The sequence below is a fragment of the Puma concolor genome, chromosome F2 (assembly GCF_028749965.1).
Source record: "Puma concolor isolate L17-30 chromosome F2, mPumCon1.1.hap2, whole genome shotgun sequence".
Taxonomy (NCBI): domain Eukaryota; kingdom Metazoa; phylum Chordata; class Mammalia; order Carnivora; family Felidae; genus Puma; species Puma concolor.
The window spans coordinates 9,986,640-10,013,629 of record NC_141684.1 but is presented as its reverse complement, the minus strand read 5'-3'; the positions used below and the strand labels follow the sequence as shown (position 1 = coordinate 10,013,629).

Below are 26,990 nucleotides of genomic sequence, written 5' to 3'. Positions count from 1 at the left end.
CAAGCGTGAGCAGTGATTCTTCCTGGTGGTGGCCGTGGCCCATGACACATGGCCACTCGTAACAACTAGAACGGCAAGTATGTTTTCAGGGCTCCTACCAGAAGGTGTGTTATCTCAGTTCTTCGTAGACATCCCCGGCGGGTCATTGGTGTCCCGTAGGTCATAAGATCGATTAAATACGCTCCTTTGTTTTTAATAGAAGAAAAAGTCATCTTCAGTTATCATAGAGTGGAGATAATAATAATTGTCTGCTCCGTGGCTCTGTCTTCTTACCTTTGACATCTACCCATGCACCGGTATCTACAACATGTCGTGAAAACCAAACCAAAACCAACACTGATGGGAGGATTTATTGAGATGCCAAGGTGGGCTGAAGGAAGTACAGAGCCCTCATCCGCCCCCGCTAAATGCGCATTCCCACACAGGCTGACACTGCCGTGCCAGGGTCGCCCCGGCCCTCTTCCCCTTGAGCCTGTGCTGAGGACAGAGAGGAGGATGCCCTAACGGGAGGAAACTACAGGGTGTGCTCGTCACTTCCTCTGGGGATCTGTCTGGGGCCATGTTGTGGCCTGGTCCCCACACCACCCGGCGGCTTCCCCAGAGACCTTCTGCTTCTTCTCAGGCCCTCCACGTGGGGCGTGGCCTCCTCGCTGTTCTCCTCAGAGCTGGAGCTGAGGGAGGAGGCCGCAGGCCCTCCGTGCGAGCTGTCCTCACAGGACGGCCTGTGGCCCTGGCACTCTCGTTTGCCCGAGGACTTGAGGCTTCGGTTAAAGAAGGCAGAGGCCATGCACTCGGCTGCCGTCTGGTCACAGGCACAAAGCAGCTTCGCGCATAGGCTCTGCTCCACACCTTTGAGGGCGAGAACAGAGTAGAGGGCGAGAACAGAGTAGCGGACGTGAGGGAGGGACGTGGCCGGCCTGTCTGGCCCTCGGCCGTGTCTCCCCACCCGCCATCTTGTTACCTCCTGGCATCCAGCATACGTGATCTCCCTGCTGGGAATGTTCTCGCTTTCTCCTCCTGGTTAACTCCTACCCGTTTGTCAAGACTCCCCTTGGCATCCGCTCCTCTAGAAAGCTTCCCTGACGCCCCTCAGTAAAGGGGGGGGGGTCTTTTCCTGTGGACACTCATCAAATCCCAACTATGGTTCTACCTTCCAGCACGTTGTGTGTTAATGACATTGTGCATTAATCATCTGTTTCCACCTTCCCCTCCTGCTGGACAGAGGACCTTGCTGGCAGAGCCCATGTGCTCAAGCACCTAAGTAAGTCGATCCCTGACACCCATTTGCCGAGTTAGCACTCGGGAAATATTTGTTGGCAGGAACCGTTACTTCTCTGGGCCAGACTTTCCACCTTCGTCCAATGGAAGTAGTTGTCCAATCTGTTTTAACGTTGCCAGACAAAATACGGGATGCCCAGTTAAATGTGCATTTCAGACAAATGTGTTCGTATAAGTTATGTCCATTCGGGGCATGCTTACACTAAACAATTATTTGTTTATCTGAAATGCAAGTTCATGGATTTTTATTTGCTAGGTCTGGCAACCCCACCCGATTTCTCGAATGTTGCATGGCATGGGGTTGGGGGTGGATATCATGTGTGTGATGAGGAAATGAAGCCAGTTCTAAAAGCGGGCTCGAGGCGCGTGAGAGTGACGCTCGCTCACAGGGACGCCAGTTCTCAGACGTCCCCGCCGAGGCTCCCGGGGGAGGGGGGAGGGGGCCGTAGGCACATCTCTCCCATCGGCCAGGGCTCTCCGTTTTTATGGGGTTCCTCGGGGGTCTCACTTGGGGAAAGATTTCTGCTTCTTAGGAAGAGAAGAAAAATGCCACGAGACCCTTGAGCACTCGAGCACGAGGACTCTGTCCTCGGTCCTCGGCAACATGGTTTTCCGGGCCTCACTCCTGCCACTGACTTGTTTCTGCCTGTGTGACCCTGGCCTTGGCCACGGCCTCATAAAGGGGAGACTCGGCGCCCCTTCAGAGGATAGTTGGGCGTATTAACTGTCAACACACCCTGTGATCTCAGACCAGCACGTGGTAGGCACTGCGTATGCACGGGCTGTTGATGTTATCCCCGGCCCCCTCCTCGCCAGCTCTGCGGGCAGATGGTGACTTAGCCTCTTGAACTTCAGGGCCCTCATCAGTATAGGGTCTTAACTGTGCCTCACGGTTAAGAGTGTTAAATCACATTCTACACGAAAACGTGCTGGGGGAGCATCAATAGGCATGAGCCGTACGTGACGCTGACATGAACGCTGACATGAACGAAGGGAATGGCTCGCTGCATGGGCCCGCGGCACTTACACTTGGCTGTACCGTCCACGCACTCCGCCGGTGACCGAGGAAGCCTCTCGAGCAGGCAGCCCAGCCTTCTCACCTGCTCCAAGCAGCAGTGGTGGGAAAAACAGCACCTAAGACCAAGGACAACCCAGCTGCCCAAGGCGCTCCTTCAAGGCCTGCTTCTCCCACAATCCCTACAGCAGTGAGAGAAGCCAAGGCCGCCTTTCCAACGCACATAGGACCACTATGTGTGGCTGTTTAAGTTGTGCACTGCACAAAGATGCCACATCTAAGACCATGTCAGTCACGCTGTATGCATCTTATTATTAAAAATGTTCTTTTTTTGTATTTTTATCACAACTCTGTTGACTGCAAAGCTTTTCCTTTTTATTACAATAATTTGCCCACAGATGGAAATAGTCTTGAGGAAGGGGTGCTGTCTTTCGTTTACACAAAGGAACCACATGGATTAGTGACCCCACTGCTTCCAGCCTTGTACATAATAGAATAATTAATCCCACATCCATAGGGCACCCCCTTGGCCCCCAGCCTTGAAAGAGAACAGAGCATAAATGAAAAACAGCATCTAGAAAAGTGTCCCACACGGAGCAAGACCTCGGTAACCGTATGGGAATGAATGAAACAGTGTCTTGCTTTTTAGCCTGATAAAGCCTCACAGTTGCCAGTGTCCTTTAGTCACACGGGCATCCGAAAGCATCTTGTGACACCTCCAGCCCATAGGAGATGCCACTCCCCCGAGATCCTCCCTTTGCAACTCGTCCCATCCTAAAATGGTGCTCACGTGCTGTTGGAGACCACAGCCAGAGCAGGGCTCAGTCACAGCCTTTGGTAACACTTGTGCTCAGCCAAGGTATCAGCTGTGCCTGTTGCCAGCAACCCCAGTGTGCCCGTCACGTTAGCTGGTGGCTGGAGGTCCACTCAGCTGTTGTTACGGCTGAGCCCCACTGTCTGGTGCATGCACCTGCCCGGGGTCGGGGGTGGTGGGTAGCTAAAATAATTGTTAAAATCTGAAGGCAGTGAGTGAATGAATCAGAAATCACGTATGATCAAAATGCCCTTAAAAGTCACCCCAGTTGCCCAGAATGTAAAGCATACGTGGTTTTGAAAAGACCCCCTTGCGGAAAATGGTATCAATTTGAGAACCTCTTCCTCGGTCAAGGCTACGGCTGGCAGTGTTGATTCCTTCCCTGTGAATGTCAAGGAAGCCATATTGACTTCCTTGGTCAATATGCCTGGTCGTATCTCATGTTTTTGTGCAATATGGCCGGTGGTCAGGAGGCCTCCAAAAGCATCCCCCTATCCTTCCATGGGACCCTAGGTTTCTACCCCTTGCCCCATCTGCCTGAGTGCTGTGGCCTCAGGGACAGTAGTATTTACGTTGTTCTCTGTCTTGGAGAGCGGAGGGCGTGCTGTTGAACTTCCGAGTGTAGACAATGTATGATTGTTATACACTCTGCTGGAATAAACACGTCTTCCGTGTCACCCGGTGGGAAGGAAGTTCGGAAGGTGGCCTGTGCAGCCGAGCCCCTCGCTTCCTCCCCACGAGATTCCCTGCAGTGGAGCTCGATGACGGGGTGAGGGCAGAAGGACCCATGGAGGTAAGTGACACGGGCGCCCAGACACCATCGCACCTACAGGTGACATGCCCCATGTGCCTGCCATCCCTGCTTCCAGGATGGTCTGTGGCTGTCGATTTCCCTTCGGTGGCCCCCCATCCCAAGGGGCCTACGCCTCTTGAGCGCCGAGCTCTCCACTGGCCGGCCGTGGGCCTGGGTGGTCCTCATGTGCAGTCATTAACGCCGTATCAGCTCTGCCCTCAGAATATTCCTGCAACTCCTGTCTAGGTTGGCTCCTGCCCCGTTTCCTCCGTCCCCTCCGTGGCATTTATCGCGTTGCTGGTCTTTTTGTCGCATTGCCCGTCTCGTGCCCGGTGCAGCACTGTTTGCTGTAACGGCACTGGCCGCGTGTTTCCATCTGCTTGGTTCGGGTGTAACCATTTGTGTGTCTCCCACACCTAGCACGGTGCCTGGCACCGAGCAAAAGCTCAAGAAATGCGGGCTGAGTGCATACGCGAGGGAATGGACGTACTCATCAATGCACGAGGTCGCTGAAAATTCTTCCAGGAGTGGCGGCTATAAAACGTAGCGGTTAGACTTCAAAGTTACTGAGAAGCTGAATTTCACTGTGGCCACCTGCAGGGCACCCTGAGCCGGGGGGGGGGGGGGGGGGCGCGGGGAGGGGGGGCTGCCAATGTGACGTGTTGGTCGTTGCAAAATAGGCAGATTTGGGGTCGTTGCAAAATAGGCAGGTGGACTGTCTTAGGGCAGCAGGGCAGTACCTGGGGCAGAGCTAAAAGAGCTCTAGACTCCCCACCTGGAAAGGTCCGGACCCGTGTGGGTCTGCCCCTTCGTAGCTGAACGGCCTTAGTCAAGGCTGAGCCTCAACTGCTCATCAGGAAACTGGGCCCATGATGGCAGCAAGCCGTCCTGAGTGGGCTAGTGCTTCTCTGTGAAGCCGCGGCCAGTGGGCCCTCTCAGTGACCGCTGTCCCGCCAGCCTGGCTCGTCCCTACCTGTCCAGGGCATCCCTCGGCTCGCCTTGTCCTTCTTGCCCACAGTAGCAGCCGTAAGCTTCAAATTCCTCCGGGCATCGGGACGTCAGACAAAAGAGCATCTCTCCCAGCTGAGGCATCGCCCGCGTGATGTTCCTGCTTCCCAGGTGCAGGAAGGTGACCCTGTCACAGGCTGGCGAGACACAGGACTGTCAGGAGAGCAGGGAACACTGGGACGGCATTCACGGTGATTCACGTGGGTACTGAGGGTCCGGGGAAACTCTGTCCTCGCCTCCCCCGTTTCCTGGGAAAATCGCCACCGCCAGTACACCCCCCCCCACGCCCCCCCACCGCCCTGTCTGCTGTGTGGCACGAGTTGTGTTTCAGAGAGCAAGCCTTTCCGTCCAGGCTTCTGCGGCCCTCGCCCAGGCTCCTGGTCAAATCCCCCTGAGGGGTAAGGGGGCTGGTCGGGACTCCAGGTGCTTTTCGGCCACATCTGATTACGGAGTGGAGGGACTGTGTCCACCTGAGGCCCTGGCAGGGGCCCAGCGTCCTGGGGGCGTCCTGGCCAGCCTCCCAGGCTTCCTGACCCCACCAGGAACCCCCGCCTTCCGCCAGGGCTCTCCCTTCAGAGGCCTGGATTTTCTTTCTCTGCCTCCGCCTCTGCCCTCCTCCTGCACCCTCCTCCCCACCCCATTCCCTGCCTCCCCTGCCTGCAGCTTTGGCCAACTTAGGCTACGGTCCACCGCGCAAACCCCGAGATCACATGGTCGGTGGGGGGGAAACCGAGGAACCAGGGGCCTTGCGAAGGGCTCCCGGCCCGGCCTCCCTCTCAAATGCAGCTCTCTCCACTGCTCTGCTGGGAGGAGGGGAGAGAAAGGGAGGGTTAGGAACGCCCCGGTGGTTTCTTTCTTTCCAACAACCGCGGTGTGGGTAATGCCACCCACGCTCTTCCCCTGGGGACCAGCGTGAGGGGTGGGAGCCCGAGACCAGCGGGCCCCTTTCCCCGGCTCAGCAGCTGAGTGGCCACAGGCAGGTCAGGGCCCGTCTGTGTCTCCTGAACTCACCTGGCAAGGAGCGGCCCCTTGAGGTAGCACCGACAGGAGGTCACAGCGGGATACCGTGGCCCGAAGGGCTCTGCTCCCGACCCACGCGGAGGATCTCAAGGCCGAGAGAGGCCACGTGCTTCTCTGCCTGCTCCTGCCTACCTTTTCCGGTTGTCTCCCCTGGGCCACTTTTGATGGAGGACGCAGCAAAGCCCAGAGACTTCAAGCCAGTGGGGACGATGGTTACACCGGGTGCCGAGGCAGCCGTCTCTGCGGATCCTGAAAACGCACAGCGTGACAGCTCATGTTCAAAAGGTGGCCCAAGAAGACATTTGCAGGTGGACACACGATCAAGGCCAAATGCAGACGGGTGTTTCAGGAGAACAAAGTGTTCGGGTAGTGTCCTCGATCTGGGTTTGCAGACGTCGGGGCTGAGTCTTGGGGATCCGCGGATGTCGTGTGGGAATTTCCAAATGCCCCGCGATAACCTCGAAGCGGACAGGAGCCCATGCCACATGGATGACCTCCCACAACGAGGACTGTCACAGCCTGCCAGGCCTGTGTGTGTTGTGTTAACTGCCATGCACCTGCCTGCAAGCGGGGGGGGGGGGGGGGGGGGGGCGGGGGGCCTGGCATGGTGTTCACAAGTGAAGGAGTGGGGCGCCCGGGTGGCTCAGTCGGGTAAGCGTCCGTCTTTAGCTCAGGTCATGATCTCACGGTCCGTGAGTTCGAGCCCCGCGTCGGGCTCTGTGCTGACAGCCCTGAGCCTGGAGCCTGCTTCGGATTCTGTGTCTCCCTCCCTCTCTCCCCCTCCCCTGCTGACTCTCTGTCTCCCAAAAATAAACAAACGTTTAAAAAAAATTAAAAAACAACAACAAGTGAAGGGGTAACAAGCACGGTGCATCCTGAAGCCAGCCCCTGGTACTCAGTAGTGTTGGCGAGCAGGACCCCACCTCAGACTCCTCGGAATACGGGAGCAGCTTCTCACCACACTCCGAGTTAGGTGCCAGGTCCTTGCTGTGGCCGTGAGGCGGCCAGGGGTCTGGCCCTGCCCACCCCCCCCCCACCCCCAGGCTCCCTGGCACCGTCCAGATCCCCCTTTGCTCCGTGTCTGACCCATCTGGTCTTTTGGCCAGAGGTAGGGATGTCTCCAACCCAGTCTGGTCCAGACAGAGGGAGCCTCGTGGGCTCCGCCCCCACCATCTGTGGACCCAGAGCGCTGGGTGAGGCTGGGGCATCTCAAGGGCCCCCTGACTTGCAGTCTTTCCCCAGATCCTCCATGTTGGTTTGCTTCATATCCCTGGGCTTCTGTGTCCTTGCTCAGCACTCCGTTCCCTGGGGGTTGGGCACACAGCCTTAGTAGCCCTGTTGTAACCTCTGTCTAACATCATGCCCCCCTCTCCAATCCCATAAACAGAAACCCACGCAGGGGTTTCTTTCCATCGTGTTCCAAACTGCTGGGAGCTGACAGATTCTCTCCTTGACCAGCCTCTAGCCGGCCTCCTCTGGGCCTTCTTCTCGGCCAGGCCTCAACCTGGACCTATGAGAATTTCAAATTCACGGCACAAACTCTTTCATCCATGCCCTGCCCCCACACTAAGGAGACACTCACCAACCCCAGCCTGGTGTCCCCAGGATGACCCAGCCTCCCACTTCCCCTTGACTTCCTGCCTGAGAAAGCTCAAGGCAGCCAAGAGAACTTAACAGCTTGAGACGCTCACTGACCCAACACTTGCCTTTGCCTAAGTTTTCAGAAAACAGCCCCCCCCCCATTTTGGAATTTTTTGCTTCCCTGATTCTGCAGGAGCTCCCAATAGCTGTCCGCCCTCCCATTCGCCCTCTCAAAGGCCCTCTCACCTCCACCCAGATCCTAGCCAAGCTCAGGGACCCTGGAGTCTCCCCTCCCCACTGCAGAAACCTGAATAAAATTTGTCTTGCCACTTTTTAAAATTTATTTATCCATTTGGTGGGGGGTGGGGAGGGGGAGAGGGAGAGAGACAGAGAGAGAATCCCACTCAGTGCAGAGCTCAACACAGGGCTCGATCCCACAAACCATGAGATCATGACCTGAGCCGAAGTTGGATGCTAACCTGACTGAGCCACCCAGGCATCCCTAGCCTCTCTCAATCTTAATTTCCCCATTTCTAAAACTATGTTAATAATACCTGTGTTAAATGTTTATTTATTTTGAAAGAGAGAGAGTGCATGCGAGTAAGGGAAGGGCAAAGAGAGAGAGAGAGAGAGGATCCCAAGCAGGCTCTAAGCTGTCAATGTAGAGCCTGATGCGGGGCTCGATCTCACAAACTGCGGGAGCATAACCTGAGCTGAAACTGAGAGTCGGACCCAGGGCCACCCAGGCGCCTCAGTGATACCTGTTTTGTGTGTGAATAATCTTGTAGCCAAATGCCTAGCAAGGAGGCAACGGTCTACAGCAGCCGTTAGAATCGCTCAGGGAGGGTGATGACACATCTGGTCTGGGGTTGGAGGCTCTCCAGGCGGAAAACTCTATCGGCAGATGGAGCCCCAGAAGCCCGTTTGTCTCTCTGCTGAGTCTGAGCGTCCTGCTAGAAGCCCTCCCCCTCTGAGGAAGAACTTTCTGGATCATTGGTGCTAATCAAACGTGAGACCCCCCCACCTCATCCCCTTAGAGGAGGGCCTGTGGCATCCCTCACCCTGCCTGAACGGCCACCCCAAATGCCTCTCGCTCCCCAACTCCCAGGCTGAGAAGGTCACTGTGCACCTGAGGGCAAAGTCGGTCCAAGTCTCAATGCCCTCAGCTCTGACACTGGGGACCCACCTCCATAAATTCGGTTAAGATTTGGCAATTCTGGAGGCACCTGGGTGGCTCAGTTGGTTAAGTGTCTGACTCGATCCTGGCTCAGGTCATGATCTCGTAATTCATGGGTTCAAGCCCCACGTAGGGCTCTGCTTGGGATTCTCTCTGCCCCTTCCCCTCTTGCACTCTCTCTCTTTCAAAATAAATAAACTTAAAAAAAAAAAAAAAAAAAAAAGATTTGAGAATTCTGGCCAGGCCTGGTCCAAAGCTCCCGGAGTGAGAGGCCAGCCACTCTTGGGTACAAAAATCACTCCTTTCAATTTTCCTCGGAGGGGAGAAGGAGGAAAAATGAGCTACCGTGGGTCTTTTTTTCTATTAAAACAATAGAGGTTTTTGTTTGCTCGCTTTTATTTTTTTTATTTATTTATTTTTTTTTCTCAACGTTTATTTATTTTTGGGACAGAGAGAGACAGAGCATGAACGGGGGAGGGGCAGAGAGAGAGGGAGACACAGGCTCCAGGCTCCGAGCCATCAGCCCAGAGCCCGACGCGGGGCTCAAACTCACGGACCGCGAGATCGCGACCTGACTGAAGTCGGACGCTTAACCGACTGCGCCACCCAGGCGCCCCTGTTTGCTCGCTTTTAAATAATAGTACACGGTATTAGTCATGGGATCCACAGGTGAGGGCCAGTTTTTCTCCAGGGCAATTTGGCAACATGGGGCGAGCCCTACAAGGATCACGCCCTCAGTAATTCAGCTTCTCGGCATTTGTGGTGACAAATGAATCCGAAGTAGTGGGTTTAAAGCCTAAATCTATTATTCACAATAACAGATGTTAGAGATTAATTGGCTAAATACATTTATGGTCTTCCGTACCAGAAACTGTGGTACAGCCACTCAAAATCATGTTATAGGAAAATATTTAATATCAGGGGAGTATCACCTCATTAAAAAGATTTTTTTTAATGTTTATTTATTTTTGAGACAGAGAGAGAGCATGAGCAGGAGAGGGGCAGAGAGAGAGGGAGACACAGAATCCGAAGAAGGCTCCAGGCTCTGAGCTGTCAGCACAGAGCCCGATGCGGGGCTCGAACCCACGAACCTCCGTGAGATCATGACCTGAGCCAAAGTCGGATGCTTAACCGACTGAGCCACCCAGGCGCCCCCTCGCCTCATGTTTTCAGTGTAACAGCTCAGACTTGCAAAGCCACGGCACCAAGGGATCTTGGTTCATGTTAATTCATGTTAATTAAGGTCATAGAGCTGCCCTGCCCGTGGGGAGACAGGAGAGGGAAATGCCTCCAGCTTTTGAAAGTGGCTGTGTGTATAATGTGACATGACAGGTGATTTAAATAGAAAACAATACACAGTTTTCTATATTTTTCTAAAAGCATCTCTGTATCAGGTAGGCTTCCCTTTCTTTCTACCTTTTCTTCCCTTTCTTTCGAAATGGACCTACCTTTTAACTTCCTTTGTCTGCTCTTGGGAGAGGGTGTAAAAGGGACTTGGTTTCCATGGTTCTTCCATGTTTTAGAGACACCAGATCCCATAAACGTATAGGGATGACGGTTATATGCAGGCGGGAAGACCCGGTGTGCTTACCCGGAGCGGGTATGGTCCGAGCGGCTTCTGCGCCTTGCTGGCCTTGGCCCGTGCCTGCCCACAAAAAAAGAGAGACGGGATGAGTGTTGACTCCGGTCTGTCCCACCCTGGCTTCCAGAAGCGGTTGCCATCCCACGGGCACAGGAGGCAATGTGCTCGTTGCTCTGCCCCTGGCTACCTCCCAGGAGCTGGTGGTAATGGCTGGGTCGCTGCTAAGCCAAAGAGACTGCCCTCCCCAGACACGGGCTTGCTGGCAAAAGTAGCCGCGACCTGCAGGTCTCGAAGCAGGTGCATCTTTGAGCTACTTGAGGAAAGCAGACTTCTCCAGAGTTTCAACAAACAAAAACCTTTTTTTAACCACGTATTTTTGAACGAAGAAGAACAAGGCAGCAGAAGGGCTCTAGTTGCCTGCTATGTGGCTTCCGGGAGACTGCTGAGCCCCGGTTCCCTGCGAAATGAGATTGTTGTTGTTTAACTGCGATTAGGCTCCTACTACGCTATAGACTGGGTGTTTGTGCTTCCCCCAAACTCATGTGTTGAAACCTGATTCCCAGCGGGATGATCTTGGGGACTTTGAGAGGCGATTAGGTCAGGAGGGGGGAGCCTTCATGAATGGGATTCGTGCCCTGACGAAAGAGACCCCACAGAGCTCCCTGGCTCCTTCCACCATGTGGGAACACAGCAAGAAGGTGGCTGTCTAGGAAGCAGGCGTCCCTGAACTTGACCATGCTGGTGTCTTGAGCTTGGACTTCCAGCCTCTAGAACCATGAGACATAAATTGCGTTGTTCACAGGCTACTGACGTTTTGTTGTAGCAGCAGGAACAGACTAAGACCTGCTACAAGCCAGACACAGTATTAAGTGCTTTGCTCGTCCTAAACAACAACCCCACAAATTAGTACTGTGCTCACCCTCACTCAGAGATGAGAACGGGGGCACACAGAGAAGACAGGTCACTTACTGTAGGTCATGGAGCTAGGAAGTCACAGAATGCAGTTCCCGGGGCCACTTGGCCGAAGGTGGCTGTCCTAACCACTGAGATAGGGGGCTGTTGCTCTTCTGGCCGTACTACAGAGGGCCAGTGGTGGTAACTCCCAACACCATGGGTGAAGGAAGGAACTGCCTTAAATTCAGTGTGTCAAAGGTCAAGATTGCCATGGTGATATGTCGAGATCGGGCTCACGAGTCTACTGCTGTGGACACATAAAAGTGGACACAGAACCTCCGGGGTTCTAAGCCGGGAAGATGGTTCCCTTCAAAGTAAAATTCGCAGGTTCAGAACGAACGGAATACTATGCTGTCCTACCCCAGGCAAACGACTGCCCCTCAGAGCGCCTCCTTTATCTGTCAAATGGGGCCTCCTAGGACCAGGGGGATGAACCCGGAGGATGGGCGTAGGGGCTTAGGAACGGGCCGACACATTGAAGTCCTCTGTGATGTCACTGCCTGTTAACCAAGGAATCTGTTTATTCATTCTTAGTAATTAGTCAATGGTTATTATGAGAGATATATGCTTATCAAAAATGGTTATTCATCACCACAAGCAAAGTAAATGATTAGATTACTTCTTCCGAGGACACATTGGCCTAGATGTTTTTAGGGACGAGGCTGTTCTCCGTGAGTCACCACGACACGGAACAAGATGGAACAAGATGGAATGACAAGAGACGAAACAAGTCTTATAACCTGAGACTGGGTTAGAGACCAGTCCAGCGAGTCTGGTGCTGAACCACCTGTAACTTTTAAGAGCCTCAGTTTCCTACATCATCTGGAAAGTGCGTATACTAATGTGTCTTCTGGGGCCCGTCAAAGAGCTGTCATCAGAACTGAGCATGTATATTTAGATGGCATGTCGCCACCGGATCCCGTGCTGTCCCCTCCTGCGGAGTCTTCTCTGCTTACTTGTCCTGGAGGGCGTGGTCAGCGGGTCGGCTCTGGTCTCAGGAGCCACTGTGGAAAGAAACCACTCAACTTCAATTACCCGCCCAGCTCAGCACGTAAGCCAGGCAGGGGTCGCCTGCAAACAAAACAGCTTTGGGGGCCGAGGGACTGGGGGGCTGAGGAGAGGAAGCCCATGGTGGTCTGATGAAGAATATGGACACGCTGGTCTCCATTAAGTGGACGAGGGGCCACATTAGCACCAGGCCTGTTTGTAGGCAAAGAGACAAGCCAATGGCCCCTTTGGGAGAACGAGACACTATGTCCCCTTGCTGGAGCAGGTCCACGGGGGAAGGCACCCGAAGGGGGGGTGCGGTCTAGCGGTAAGGACAGAACGCCATACAGGCCTCGAACCCCAGTCCGCCACCCAGCTGCATGTCTTGGACAATTTCTCTCTCCAGCTCACTTTACCATCTCGGTGTGGGGTTGATGATTTTACCGGGTTGTGTGAGTATTAAATGAGATTTAATATTTGAAGCAAATTGTCCAGTGTCCCGCATTGCTTATTCACAGCCGCACCAGACTTCCGAAGAAGACGCTGGCCCAGAATCCTCCCATGCTCTCTCTCTCATTTAAGCCCCTGTCACCCCGGAGGACAGGTGTAACCATCCCTTTCCAGGGGCTGCTAAACCCTGGCTCAGCCCTCAGCCTGTTTTTGCAAATAACATTTTAGCGGAACACGTTCACACCCATCCAGTTACCGACGTTATGGTTCCAGTCCAAATGACCGAGTTGGGTCATTGTGACAGAGACCCTATGGCCCACAAAGCCTAAAATATTTACTGTCTGGCCCTTTACAGGAAAAAAAAAAAAAAGGCCAGTCGCTGCTCTCTGAAGTGAAATGGAAGATCGGAGAGGGCGAACCATGCTTTCAGAGTTCTACAGCTGAAAAATGGGAGAGCCAGGAGACCATCCCAAAGCCGCTGGGCTCCAAAGCACGGTGGTTGCATGACACGATGCTGAGGACAGTCACGGGCCCTTTGTCTTTTTCCCTTGTGACCGAAGCTTCTTCCTGCATTCAGGCTCCCTCCTTTCCTGGAGGGCATTTGTGGGCACTGTGAGGTCATGGGTGTGCGTGCATGAGTGCTGGGGGACCGACGTGTGAGTGCACGAACTCTCTTTCACCAGTTAGACTCTGGGTTCCTTACGAAGCGTGTTTTCTCTGCACCATGCCCAGGGTGATGACGGCTCAGGCTGCAGAAAGTGGAAAATGTGCCAACTGAGGGTTATTCGGAGATTGTCTCGTGGGCAGCAAAGCCCGAGGCGCAGCCTCGGTTCCTGATGGAAGTGGCCACTGTCGGTCATGCGGGGAATGGTTGCCATGTGGGCGGGGCACATGGTGAAGCTTTGGCTGGGTTCGGGTGCCGTTTCCTCTTCTCCTAGACCTGGAGTCCAAGGCACGGGCTGCCCGAGAGCTGTTGGGGATGAGATGCCCTTGGACATGGAGGGCAGCCGGGGATCAGCTGCACAGTGAGCTCGTGCGTCTTTTCTCACGGCAGCAGCCGCGGAGGAGAGAAAGGCTCAAACTTCTGGGAAGGTGGCGGTGCAGGGCGATCCCCCTGAGGCATAGAATTGCCAAGTGTGGCAAATAAAAAATACAGGAGGCCCAGTTAAATTCAGATTTCACGCGAGCGACAGATCACTCTTCAGTATGAGTATATCCCATGCAAATTCTGCGACATACTCATACTAAAACAGTATTTGTGGCTCATCTGAAATTCAGCCTCAGGTGACCGAGGGTGACTATCCTGCATCTGACAATTCTACCGAGGTGGGAAGAGGGGTGTGGGAGAAAGCAGAGCAAAGAGAGAAGAGATGCGGGGGTCGGGAGGAACTGAGTGGCTCTGGAATGTTCTTGAGCAGTCTCAATGCAATCCCGGGCAGGGGGCATTTTAGGGGAAGTAGTCCCAGCAGGCAGGCAGATGGCACAACCACAGCGTGGGTATTTGGGCTACACGCCGGCCCCCTCGTGCTCACCTTCTCCTGAAACGGCCATCGCACTGGTGTCTGCGGGGTCCACAGGAACCACTGAAACAGAAAGCCCCGAAGCAATGACTGATGGAACACTGCGCCCAGACCAAGTGCCACGGGTCTCAGAGGACAGGCTGGGACTGCTGGCCCGAGACGGGAGGGGGCCGCGAGAGCTGTTGCCAGACAAGGGCTTTCGTTCTATCTCAGGGTTTCCCTGTCTCACCTACACCTCCCGGGACATGGGATGCTTACGGGGCCCCAGCACAGGAGGGACTGCAGCCCCTGCTGGGTTCTGGCCGGGGAAGGTGACCCTAGCAGACCCAGGCTGTGGCAGTGAAAGGCCTGCAGACCTCGAAGGTTTGTGATATCCCGACTTAGAAAGACCTCCGTTCAAAAGGGAGGCAGAGGGGGGCGCCTGGGTGGCTCGGTCGGTTAAGCGGCCGACTTCGGCTCAGGTCATGATCTCGCGGTCCGTGAGTTCGAGCCCCGCGTCGGGCTCTGTGCTGACGGCCCAGAGCCTGGAGCCTGTTTCAGATTCTGTGTCTCCCTCTCTCTGACCCTCCCCCGTTCACGCTCTGTCTCTCTCTGTCTCAAAAATAAACGTTAGAAAAAAAAATTTTTTTTTAAAAAAAGGGAGGCAGGGGCGCCTGGGTGGCGCAGTCGGTTAAGCGTCCGACTTCACCCAGGTCACGATCTCACGGTCTGTGAGTTTGAGCCCCGCGTCGGGCTCTGGGCTGATGGCTCAGAGCCTGGAGCCTGTTTCCGATTCTGTGTCTCCCTCTCTCTCTGCCCCTCCCCCATTCATGCTCTGTCTCTCTCTGTCCCAAAAATAAATAAACATTGAAAAAAAAATTAAAAAAAAATAAATAAATAAATAAAAAAAGGGAGGCAGACGGCACGGAAGAAAGAGAACCAGACTCAGAAGATACATCGAAATAGGACACGCACACACACACACCCATAGCCACGCATGTGCGCACGCCTACGCCAGCACACTCCTGCACACGTGCACGCTCACACGCGCGGGCGCGCTGACCTCAGCTTCGTTGACAAACGCCGCGGGGCTGGGAGGGAGACCCCAGCCCCAGGAAAGGAGGGACGCTCTGCCAAAGCGCCCCTCGAAATTCCCATCCCCGGGCACCCGTGGCGTCGGGACGGAGAGGCCGTGCGATCTTTGGTGAAGGAGGAATGCCCAGCGTGAGCTGAACCCTTGCTTTTCCCATAAGACGCATGTTTTAGAGTAGGAATGAACACTTACTGGCTTCAGTAGGCGGCCTGTCTTAAGAGGAGGGACAAAAAATAGCCTCCCCTGCAAGGAGCCCCTGTCTGGGCCCAGACTGCCCTTTCTGCGGTAAGTTCTGGAAGGCAGAGGAGGGAGGAAGCCTGTCTGCTCTTTGGAGGCCTCCGTGGCCAGGAGCTCACCCAGCCACGAGGAGCCTTTTCCTCCATCAGAGCACTGGACCCTGTCCTGCCCTCATTGTACACCAGGGCCCTGACTCTAGAGCAAGAGAGAAAGCACCCGGGGTCTACACCTTAACTGGATTAAACGCACCCCTGTCCATGTGGCAAAGAACGATGTTTGCAGGAGGGCCGTTTGCTGTTGGATGTTTGAACTGGGTTTCTCAGCAGTCATGCTGTCTCCTGGGCAGGGGAAGGTAGGGGGGGACCTCTCCAGTGCCACGGGTCACTCAGGCAGGCCCGGCAGGGGGGTGGGGGGGTATCTCCTAGCTCCAGCTGTAGCCTGGCCCCTGTGGGCCGAGGAGCAGCCTCCCTAGGAGGCCTTACCTCTGGGCTGAAGCGTGGTCCACTCTCTCGTGCTGGGCGTCTCTGCAAAGAAACACATTGGGAAGCCTGTTCAGGGCAGCGGATTGGGGGACTGTCGGAAGGGGCCGGACTCGCATCTGAGGACACACGGCAACTAAGGCTCCCGTGCCGGCTCCCGCCCCAGCTTGTCAGGCCCCACCACCGACGCGGGGCCCAGTTCTTCCCACCTGGAGGCTGAGCCAGACAGAAGGAAGTGTCCAGAAGGTTCAGGGAAGAGTTGATGCTGGACTGAGCCAAGCACTCTATGGCAACCTTGTCGCAGGTACACAGCAGGTGCTCGCAAGGGTCCCCGGACTCTGTGCACGGAGCAAGGGCAGAGCAGGTGGGAGGATGTCACTGGGAATCCCAAGAGCTAATGCGACCTTCCACCCTGACCCCGATCTGCCTGCCAGGGTCCCGCTCCCCCTGTGGGCGTCCTGCTCTCACCGTGTTGGCTCCATGAGCTTCGGCTGCGCAGGCCCAACCTGGGTTCTGTGCCCCCTCCTCTCACACTCACCCCCGACCGTCGGGCCTCTACTTTCGACCTGTTTACAGTGTGACCACATATCCCCACCTCCACACCCCTCCTTGGGCCAAGCCCCCATCTGCTCGTGCCTGGGCTCTGTCAGTGGCCTCTCCCCGCCCCCGACCCCAAACCTACTGCCCTGTCCACGCTCATTGAGGACAAGCCTTTCGAGACTCAGGGCAAATCATGTGTTTCTGGGGGTTTAGAACCTTCCGACAACTTCCCAATGGACGTCAAAGCTGAGCTTGGAGCTCATCTCCTTCCTGCTTCCTCACCCCCTTTCTGACTGTCTGGCCTGTCTCCCAAGCACGGGGGGCACCGCATACATCAAAGCACACCCACAAGCCACTGGCATGGCGGTGCCCACCTCCGGGACGGCCGCCAGCTTGCTTCCCGCTGCGCCTCAGTCTTGGCTCCGCGGGCATCTTCTCAGGGGGCCTTCCCCCCCCAGCCCTCCCTGTGCCTTCCCCTGCTTTATCTCCCTCCACGGCTCCTGTCACTAACACACTCTAGCACTTGGTTCTGGTATTTTTACAGTGCCTGGCAGCCATGAGGAGATTTGAGAAGGTCAGGATATCCCCAGGACCTAGATATCCAGTGTAGGTAGGTGCTCCCAGTGTAGGTAGGTGCTCAGTATGCACCTGCCGAATGAATGGATGGATGGATGGATGGATGGATGGATGGACGGTGTTTTCCGTGCTCACTGTGCAGGGATTTAGGCTCATGCCCCTCCTCACTCCTTTCCCGACGCGCCACACTTCAGCCAGTCCTCGCTAGCTGGACTTTGGGGTCAGTGGAACCCGGGTTCAAACCCTGACGCTGCTACTTAGCCGCTTATGTGACTTTGGGCAAGTTGTTTAATTTCTCTGAGCTTTCCTGCCCTTATTCGAAAACAGGGAATAATGAGTCCATCTCATAAGATCGTTAGGACAATCGCATCTGCTGGGTATAAAGCCTTTGGCACATGATAGGTGCCCATAAAAAACGGCTCCAATGTACCGTGCCCCCAAGGTGCCATGCTCGCCCCCACGCCTTTGCCTCTTCTAATTCTTCTGCCGGACCGTCTAGGGACGTGAAGTACAATCCCTGGAGTGACATGGTGAGCAGGGTGGCGAGCTGAGGTTTGAACCGACTCAGCAGCAACCACAAACCTCATCCGTCCATCACTGCCTCTCTTACGCTTCCACTGCTGACTTCTTAACATAGGCCAGTCACCGTGGTATCTGTTTCACACGGGAGCACTGTTTACGTTTAACAAAGGTACCCTTGTTTTACCTTGAAGTATTGTTTAACTCAATTCTCAAAACAAATCTCTGCACGGGGTTTTCTCCTCCCCGGGCAGAGGTTCTGACTTGTTGAGTGACTGTTCCAACATCCCACAGTGTGGGAGCTGCAAGCCATCTGCTTTCCCAAGCTCCCAGGGGGGCTACAGTATAAAATCATAAATCACACAACCTGCGGATGGGCTATTCTTTCATGTCAAGAAGCATTTTTGGTGCCTCGACTCCATGCGAGGTACAGATGCCATGGATCCAGCCCTCGAGGGGCTCGGAGCAGAGGCGATGATGTTGTCCGTGGCAGTGATGATCAGGGGGGACCCTGGGAACCCTGGGCCTGGGACTCCCGAGCTGTCGTTTCTCAGCCCGGCCCCCTGAGACACCGGGAGATGCTCACCACACGTGATCGTCTTGCTGACGCAGTTGACCTCTATGCTGAGCTTGGCAGGGTCCTGGAGACAGTCCACCTCGGCGGCTTCCTCGTAGCACCTGCGATGCTGGAAGCAGCAGCTGCGGCAGGTGGGGGAGGCCAAGGTGAGAGCATGGGGGAAGGTTAAGAGGGGAGTCTGCGATGGTGGTGTCTCTGGAGGATTCCTGGCAGTGATGTTTCCAATAGAGCTCTTTGCACACACACGTGCATACGCATGCATGCACATACATCTGGGTGATGTTACCCGTGCAGCAGGTGCTATTATCATTACGAGCATTTACATACATGCGGACTGAGATGTACAAGGCTCAGTAACTTGCCAAGGTCGAAGTCAATCTCAGAGTGAGGCTGACACTAAAATGGGGGTCAGGAGGCTCTTGCAATGCACACAGGAGGTCAGTGGAGACCAATGTAAAGAAGAAAAAGTACGCAGGCAGCTCATAGCTTTGGGCAAGCTACGAAATTTCTCCAACTGCCTACCTCAAAAATTTGGGGGATTCAGGGAAACATCCATCAGGGGCGCCTTGGTGGCTCAGCCGGTTAAGCAACCGACATTTGTTTTTGGCTCAGCTCGTGATCTCATGGTTCGTGAGTTCAAGCCCTACATTGTGCTCTGCACTGACAGAGCAGGTCCTGCTCGGGATTCTCTCTCTCTCTCTCTCTCTCTCTCCTCTGTCTGCACCTCCTGCACCCTCTCTCCCTCTCTCTGTCTGCCTCTCTCTCTCAAAATAAGTAAATAATCTGAAAAAATATTAAAAGTTAGAAAAAAAAGAAAACATCTATATAGATCTTACCATGAGGTAGGCACTCAATACATGATAGCAATTATTCCTGGAATCTGCTATGAAGGTTCAAAGTAGAAACATCCAGTCCTCCAGGAGTTTGGAGATCCCCACCCCCGTCAACTGAACTGTGTAAAGTAACCGAAATTGGGTGTGGCCCGTCATTCCACCGGTTCGGGGGGCCATCACTTCTTCCATCATTGAGACTGTGGTGGATTGCTGCTTCATTTCTTTGACCTCTGGCTAGGTGTTCTAGGCATTCTAATAATTCTAATAAGTAGAATAAGTGGTAAGGGAGAACCTGAAAGGAAAATACATTCCCAGAAATGGTCCGAGCATCATGCCGCACGGATCAGCCTCTTTCGGTGGGAATGTCAGTGAGCTGGTTCTGGGAGTCAGTTTGCTCCTGGTCCCAAAGTTGGGAAAGTGCCCTTCTGGTGCAGAGGCAACTGACATCCTCTCTTGGAGACGTGGAAATGAGAGAGAGCTCTTGCTTGATTCCGAAGCTGTTTTTCCTGCTCCGGCAAGGATATATCACTTTTTATGTAATTACTTAATTTTAATCTCCGAAAAGCAATTGGAGTTAATTTGCTGAGCTCCTACTATGTGCCCAGTGCTGTGGTCCACAGTGGGGGGTGCACAGAAATGACATGGTGCAGCTTCCCCCCCCCCCCCCCCCCCCCCCCCCCCCCCCCCCGCTTAGAGTTTGTTGAGTGGAGCGTGAGACAGACCGTGTGCATGCGCTGTCCCACGTGGTGGGTGCAGGGCAGGGAAGGGCAGGTTTGGGGAGCATGGAGGTTGCGTTCAAAGAGGGTGTCCTAATGGAGAGACTCCAGGGCAGACAATGGGCTGTCCCATCTGCTACTAAGGGGAGTCCTTCCCACTTCTATGAGAGCACACACTCTGTCACACTGGCTTTGGGCACAGGTGCACACGAGTGGGTGGGGACATGGATCCTGGGGTAGAGGTGCCCTCCCGCTGCCAGTAAACCTTTTGCCAAATCCCTGCCAACACTTGATGCATCTAGCATTTTAACTTTTCTTCCTAACCTGATGTGTAAAGGTAGAGGATTTGTTGTAATTTCCCCTCCCTTGTGTGCAGGGAGGGCACGCACTGTCATGGGGCCCCTTGTGTCTCCTCTATAACCCCCACTAGCTACCTACGTCTTTGAAGCAGGGATAGGATTCTGTCTATGTGCATATGTCAAATGTTTATTTACATATTTTAAGAGAGAGAGCGAGAGCGGGAGAAGGGCAGAGACACTGAGAGAGAGAATCCCAGGCAGGCTCCCTGCTGTAAGTGGAAAGCCTGACGGAAGGCTCGATCTTACCAACTGTGAGATCAAGAAGCCCTGAGCCGAAAGCGAGAGTCAGACGCTGAACCGACTGAGCCACCCAGGCGCCCCGAGGATTCTGTTACATTAAGCAGAGTGTCCATATGGGATTGGCGCACGTTTGTGCGAAAATTGAATGGAAACCTTCGTAGTTACTTGACCCCTGCTGGCCAGGACTGTTCTGAACAAAGAATAATTTTCCTGGGGAGCTTGTTTAAAATTCAGACTTCAGGTTCTAGGTAAAGGTAGTCTTGAGTCGGTCGGTCTGGGATGGGCCCCTGGAATCTGCATTTTAGCAAGCATCCCGGTGTTTCTGATACAGGGGGACCCCACTCGGAGAGTCACTACTCTGACGCTTTGTATGTGAGACAGAGCCAGGATCCTGACAACTTCCCAGGACGTGATACATAGCCATGGAAAGATGAGGAAACCAGTCGCTTCGCAGGGGAGGAGAACTAAGCTCCTGACAGCTTTCCCAAATATCAGCCAGGCCTCCCAGAGCTCACCTGTCAGACGCGTCCACGGGCGGTCCCTCCATCTCAAACCTGCAGGCACAGCCATAGTCCTCCAAATCCCGGGGGCAGAGACCGGCCACACACTTCATGCCATTCACGAACTGGAGGAGCGCGGGGAAGTTGGTGAGGACGGCCTGCAGCCAGGTGAAGTGGGAGCCCAGGCAGTCTGCGGGGAGGGGACAGCAGGCCGGGCGCTGGGGACCGGGGTCCGGGAAGGAGCCCCTGTGCCCGGGACTTCCTGCACCGCGGCAACCTACTAAGCACCTACTGTGTACTCAGGGTCGTTCTGGACAATGGGAGGGAGGCAGGTTTGTGAGCCGTGGTCCCTGCCGGTCACCTCCAATAGTCACTTACTTTCTTCCTTACCCACAAAGCTGAAAGGCGCTCAGCGAAGGTGAGCCCCTTCCGCAAATCCCTGGGGGATGTGTCATGCTCATTCTGGGTTCGTCATGCTAATAATCCTGGCTTCCATTACAGTGAGTGACCTAGGGCTGAGCACGTGACCCAGATCTGGCCGAAACAAGGGGAAGTCGGTTAGAGACGTTTGGGAATTGTTTCTTTCATAATAAAGGACAAAGGCATGGAAGACATCCTTTGGCTCAGACGTTTGGGAATTGTTTCTTTCATAATAAAGGACAAAGGCATGGAAGACATCCTTTGGCTCTACACCTTTCTCCTTCCTTGAATATGGGTGAGGATGTGTTGGCTGGGGCTGTGGCAACCACCTTGTCACCATGAGGCCCCAAGCCTAATATCGAAAAGCCAGCATGCTTAGTTGGAGCGGTGGAGGAAGAATGGGCCTCTGACACCTGCTGATACCTCCGACATCTGGGGCTTTCAGATGGCTTCTGTGAGATGATTAAATGCCTTTGTTATTTAAGTCACTATGAGTCTGATGAGTGGACCCCAAATGATACAGTCGTGGCCCTAGAGAACGGATACAGACACTAATAATTTGGGGGCCCCTATTATGGGCCAGAAACTGCTATGTGCTTTAAATAGGACAATAGTTAAGAGTGATAGCAAGTCACGCCTTAGAAAGCATTCGCTTGGCCCATGATCCCATAACCTTCCCGTTAATCCGGCAAGGCAGTGCCACTCTGTCACTTCTGTTTCACAGGTAAAGAAACTGAAGGTCAGAGATATGCCCGAGGTACCAACCAGCAACCAACGATTTGCCCCAAACACGAACGTTCCTGCGAGCAAAACTGGCAAGAGAGCAATTTCCAGGTTTTTGACCTCGAGCGGCACACCCACCCTCCCCATTCTCTGCCTTTCTGGCTGCAAGACGGTTAAGCGCCAAAGGGGGTGTGACCCCACAGCCATTATTCTAATGCACAGGGTCACCCGTGGGAGCTTGGGGAGGTCCACAAGGGGTCTGTGAGGACTATTCCCTCCCAGACTCTTCGAGTTTTTCCTACCCCATTCAAACTTCCATTCCCATGGTTTGTTTTCACATGGCCTCGTCGGAAAACGAAGAAATGATTCTATACGGAGGGAAAAAAGCTGCTTGAGTGTGTGTGTGTGTGTGTGTGTGTGTGTGTGTGTGTTTATGTAAATATGCATTTTCACTCAAAAACTTAGCGGGCACCTGCACTGAGTCACATGCACACCTCCAGTGCAGTCCTCTACCCGTGTTGTCTAATCCCACAGCCGTTCAGAGCTCCTTGCTCCCTGTCAATCACAGGATAGCCTTATTTGGGGGGTACTTTCAGAAAGCAATGGTGGGAACCATCACGGTGTCCAGCAATCGATAGTCACGGGATAGAAACGTAATTGATAAATGGAGCCCTTGACCCTCTTTGAAATTCTTAGGCTTTACGTGTATTTGTTAGCTGGGGAGAGAAGAGCCAGCCACTGAGCTCTGGACTCAGAGGGGAGCGTCCCCCTTGTGACCTGGGCACGTCACATACCTCTCTTAGGCTCGATTCCTAGCCTGGGCAGCAGGGGCGCCGTTCTCTCCCCGCCCCGCCCCCCCGCCCCGCAGCCGGGGTTGCGGACTGATCAGGACTAACAAAGTCAGGACGATGCAGGCACCTCGCAACCCAGTGACACGCAATGCAATAGGAGACACCACTGCTCCTGTCGGAACCCGGATCACACAGTTCAGAGCTTGGCTGGGGCAGCGGGAGCAAGGGAGCCCAGAGAGCAGCGACCAAGGCCCTGGTAACTTCCTTAGATTTCCCACACTCACGCACCCCGTGCCCTGACACCAGGGAGACAGAAGCAGTTTGGCATTTCACTTACCAAAAATGTCGGCCACACTTTCCGCGTTTTTAAACGCCCCTTGGAAGGCTGTGAGATCTAAGTGGAAAGCAGAGGAAACAAGTCGGCGGGCACTTCCCCTGCCCTGCCTCCTCGCCCCGCCCCACCCCTGTGAAGAGTAAGTAAAACCCTTTCTCTTTCTCTAAGGATGGATTTGACCTCGGACTACCTTTCTACTAAAGCGGGTTACCATGGAGATGCCATGGAAGTGTGTTAGTAAAGCAACACGGCCCCTGGAGGGCGAGGTGTATCTGGATGGGCGGGGACTCCGGGTGAACTATAAATACCTAGTGGGGAGTCATGTGGGGACCCCCTCAGTGTGATGACCCTTGCCACTGAGCATGTCTCTTCTGGGCATCCTGGAAACGGTACCTATGAAATCGTTACTGGAGATTCTACTAGAATCTCTACTAGGATCTCTCCTGGGATCCTAGACGCACAGATCGCCCGGGATGCTCTCGCTGGAGAGAAAGGGCTGTCATGGCCTGCTGCCACACGGGGTTTCCCGGCCTTGTTCCCATCAAATGCCAAGCATGCGCTGTGAGTCTATACATCTGTTACAAGTTCTCCCCGGACTGGGCATCGCCCTTGGCCGGGGGGTTATGGCATTTGGAGAGGGGCCAGATTGTCATTTGGGTCTGGGTGGGACCGATCGCTTTGCTTGCATGGGCTCATGCACAAATAATTTGGTTGACTCAGCTCGCCTCTCTGAAAGGCTGGAAGTGAACCCTGAAGTTGGGGCGAGTGTGACCGGCGGGTTCGCTGTGCATTGTGTCCTTCAGCGGTACCCAGTTTAAGAGCCCACCTGAGAAATCTTTACCCTGTCTCACCAGGAAGACTTCCCCCTCCCAAAAAACCAGTTATGGATCTTCCTTTCTTATAGGTTGAGCCCTGGAATGCATTGTCTTTCTTTCTCTCTTTACCTTGCCTTCTAGGAGTCTCAGAGCTCAATCTGAAGCTAAAATACCGTGACCATATTACCCCCATGATCAACCCATTTACTTCCATCTCCTGTCCCCCTTTCGGCTGACCTTTATCTTTTGATGAGAGCTTTAGCACTCTGTCTCCGAAGAGAGAGCCATGGTGGGTCAGACATGAGGGGAGACAGTTGAGGGAGAGGCTTTTGAGCCCCATTTGAATCACTGTGCCTACAAGAGCCACAGCAGTAAGTGGTGTATTTATAGAAAGGGTCATTTTCTCTGCCAGTATCCCAGACAACTTTCTTCCCAGCTAGGTCTCCCAAGAAAAGTTCAAAAAATCCTTACTGATAGTTTTTGAGAGTCCTGGAGGCAGCTCCCGTGGAAGATGTGGGGTGTCCAGAGGATGGCCCCCTATAATCGAGGAGGACAGCAGTGTTAGCAGGAGCAGTGTCATAACCCACTTGCTGGGAGGGGCAGCCAGCAGGCAAGGGGATGAGGGGACGCAGGTAAATTCAATTCGACGTATATTTTTCTAGTACCTACTCTATGCTGGGTCTCTGGGGTAGCTGTTGCTGAAAATAAGGTGGCCCTACTGTCTCACATTGGTTGGCCTTAAGAATGGCCTTCTGATGGGCAAAAGACGTGAGTAGACACTTTTCCAAAGAAGACATCCAGATGGCTAGCAGACCCATGGAAAGATGCTCAGCATCGCTCCTCATCAGGGAAATACAAATCAAAACCACGAGGAGATACTCCTCACACCTGTCAGGATGGCTAAAATGAACAACTCAGGCAACAACAGATGTTGGCGAGGACGCGGAGAAAGAGGATCCCTTTTGCATTGTTGGTGGCAATGCAAGCTGGTGCAGCCACTCTGGAAAACCCTATGGAGGTTCCTCAAAAATTAAAAATAGAACTACCCTATGACCCAGCAATTGCATTACTAGGTATTTACCCAGAAGATACAAAAATGCTGATTCAAAGGGGCACATGCACCCCAATGTTTATAGCAGCGCTATCAACGATAGCCAAAGTATGGAAAGAGCCCAAATGTCTATCAACTGATGGACAGATAAAAAGATGTAGTAAGGACGCCTGGGTGGCTCAGTCAGTTAAGCGTCTGACTTCGACTCGGGTCATGATCTCGCGGTCCGTGGGTTAGCGCCCCGTGTCGGGCTCTGTGCTGAGAGTCCAGAGCCTGGAACCTGCTTCAGATTCCGTGTCTCCTTCTCTCTCTGCCCCTCCTCCATTGGCACTCTGTTTGTCTTTCTCAAAAGTAAATAAACATTTAAAGAAAAGAAGATATAGTAATATATATATATATATAATGGAATACTCGGTGATTGAAACAGAACAAAATCTTGCCATTTGCAACAATGTGGATGGAACTAGCGTCTATTATGCTAAGCAAAATAAGTCAATCAGAGAAAGTTAAATATCATATGATTTCACTTCTATGTGGAATTTAAGAAACAAAACAGATGAACATTGGGGAAGGGAAGGAAAAATAAGGTAAAAAGAGAGGAGGCAAACCGAAAGAGACTCCTAAATACAGAGAATAAACTGAGGGTTGCTGGTGGGGTGGTGTTGGGTGGGGGGTTGGGCTAGATGGGTGATGGCCATTAAGGAGGGCACTTGTTGGGTGGGCACTGGGTGCTATACGTAAGTGATGAATCACTAAATTCTACTCCTGAAATAAAAAATAAAAGAAAAAAGGAAAAAAAAAAGAATGGTCTTCTGGCTCAGGATAGAAAGGTTTGGGGACTCATCTGGAAGCTCTTGCTGCATACAAAGCATACCATTTTGATTTAGGTTGCATGTTTGGAGTGCCTTGAGATGAAAACTTGGGGGAAATAAGCACAGGCAAGGAAAGGACCCCACCCCAGGAAGCCTCTAATCCAGGACAGGGCTTTCCCTCTCTATCGGCAAGCAAAATGACCAATGACTGCCAGGGGTCTGTGCACCCCGAGACTCAGCTCCCGACCCTGCATTTATCCACGGTGGAGTCACGGTGAAGGGATGCAAATGTTGAATTGCATGAGCTACTCAGGCAGGGAGCCAGCTGGACTTGGCCTTTGCCCAGCCTTGGCTGTCTCCCCAGGGGCCTGGAATCCTCATTACGAAGCAGGGGGTCTATGAGATTCCGGAAGGGTGGGAGCAAAGGCCGTGATAGCAGATGAGCTTGGATCTGCAAGATCTGACACCAGGGATCAGAGAGGCGCTGTGAAGCCTGGGAAACGTGGCTTACTGGCCGGTGCACCGTGGATGCTCACATGGCACGGCAGCCGTTCGTCGTTATTAATTATTACCATCACTGCTGTTATGAGCGACTCCTTCCATTCGCTGCCCCCTTGCCCCTCCACACTAACCAGTGGTTTGCCTTGCTTGGCCCTCACCTTCATCACCGACCTCATCATCGCCCCCGTGGACTTACCCCGGGGACGCAGACATCGTTAGCAGGTGCCTGTCTGCGGGGGAGCAGCCCCCCCAACTACCAACCCCGTGGGCTCGCGCTGGGTCCCTCTGCGGCCAGGCCCTCCGGGGATGGGTTGGAGGGGACACAGCCTGGCTCCCTGGCTCCTCGCACGACGAACTTTCAGCACGATGAGCTCGCCCCAACTCCCAGCGGGATGTGCTCTGCGGCTGTGGCCAGGCGCGTCCTCTCCAGTCCTCCGGATTCCTGTTCCCACCGAGGGGCATTCCCTCCAGCCCGAGAGCCATGGGCTGTACGAGCACTTGACCCGCGGACAAGGTTCCGACCCGGGGAGACCCAGCACCTCCTTCAGCTCCAGGTGGGTCCTACCGCGGAGCCCACTTGATTGCTCTGGCACATTCCACATTTGGTCTAATTGCCTCGGACACGACTTCCCCGGCATGCCAGCCGACGGCTAAGAACATCCGCGGCCCACTTCTGCGGCAACATAAAGTGCCGCCGGGTCCTCGCTCGCTGGCTC

At 54.0% G+C, this 26,990-nt stretch overlaps 1 protein-coding gene across 2 annotated transcripts; it reads right to left on the bottom strand.

Annotated features, from left to right (window-relative positions):
• Positions 1–332: 332 nt before the first annotated feature.
• Positions 333–26,990, bottom strand: OC90 (otoconin 90). 2 transcript variants are annotated; one of them, XM_086696075.1, is made up of 14 exons: positions 26,814–26,990; positions 24,382–24,447; positions 23,099–23,155; positions 20,843–21,017; positions 18,189–18,301; positions 16,177–16,305; positions 15,971–16,012; positions 14,192–14,242; positions 12,179–12,226; positions 10,278–10,331; positions 6,061–6,177; positions 4,874–5,045; positions 2,306–2,412; positions 333–849 (listed from the first exon to the last, which is right to left on the bottom strand). In XM_086696075.1, the coding sequence occupies exons 4-14, from the start codon at positions 20,938–20,940 to the stop codon at positions 515–517; spliced, it is 1,266 nt and encodes a 421-aa protein (XP_086552201.1). In that variant the 5' UTR covers positions 20,941–21,017; positions 23,099–23,155; positions 24,382–24,447; positions 26,814–26,990; the 3' UTR covers positions 333–514. The 2 variants fall into 2 exon arrangements, with proteins under 2 accessions (XP_086552201.1, XP_086552200.1); XM_086696074.1 differs by having other exon boundaries at positions 26,840–26,990.

Coding starts and splice junctions, on each gene's coding strand:
- OC90 (XM_086696074.1), bottom strand. CDS start 26,912: ATGCCGGGGAAGTCGTGTCCGAGGCAATTAGACCAAATGTGGAATGTG. Junction 23,156..24,381: donor AGGACTCTCAAAAACTATCA/GTAAGGATTTTT, acceptor CTTTCCACTTAG/ATCTCACAGCCTTCCAAGGG. Junction 5,046..6,060: donor AGGGGAGACAACCGGAAAAG/GTAGGCAGGAGC, acceptor GTGTCTCGCCAG/CCTGTGACAGGGTCACCTTC.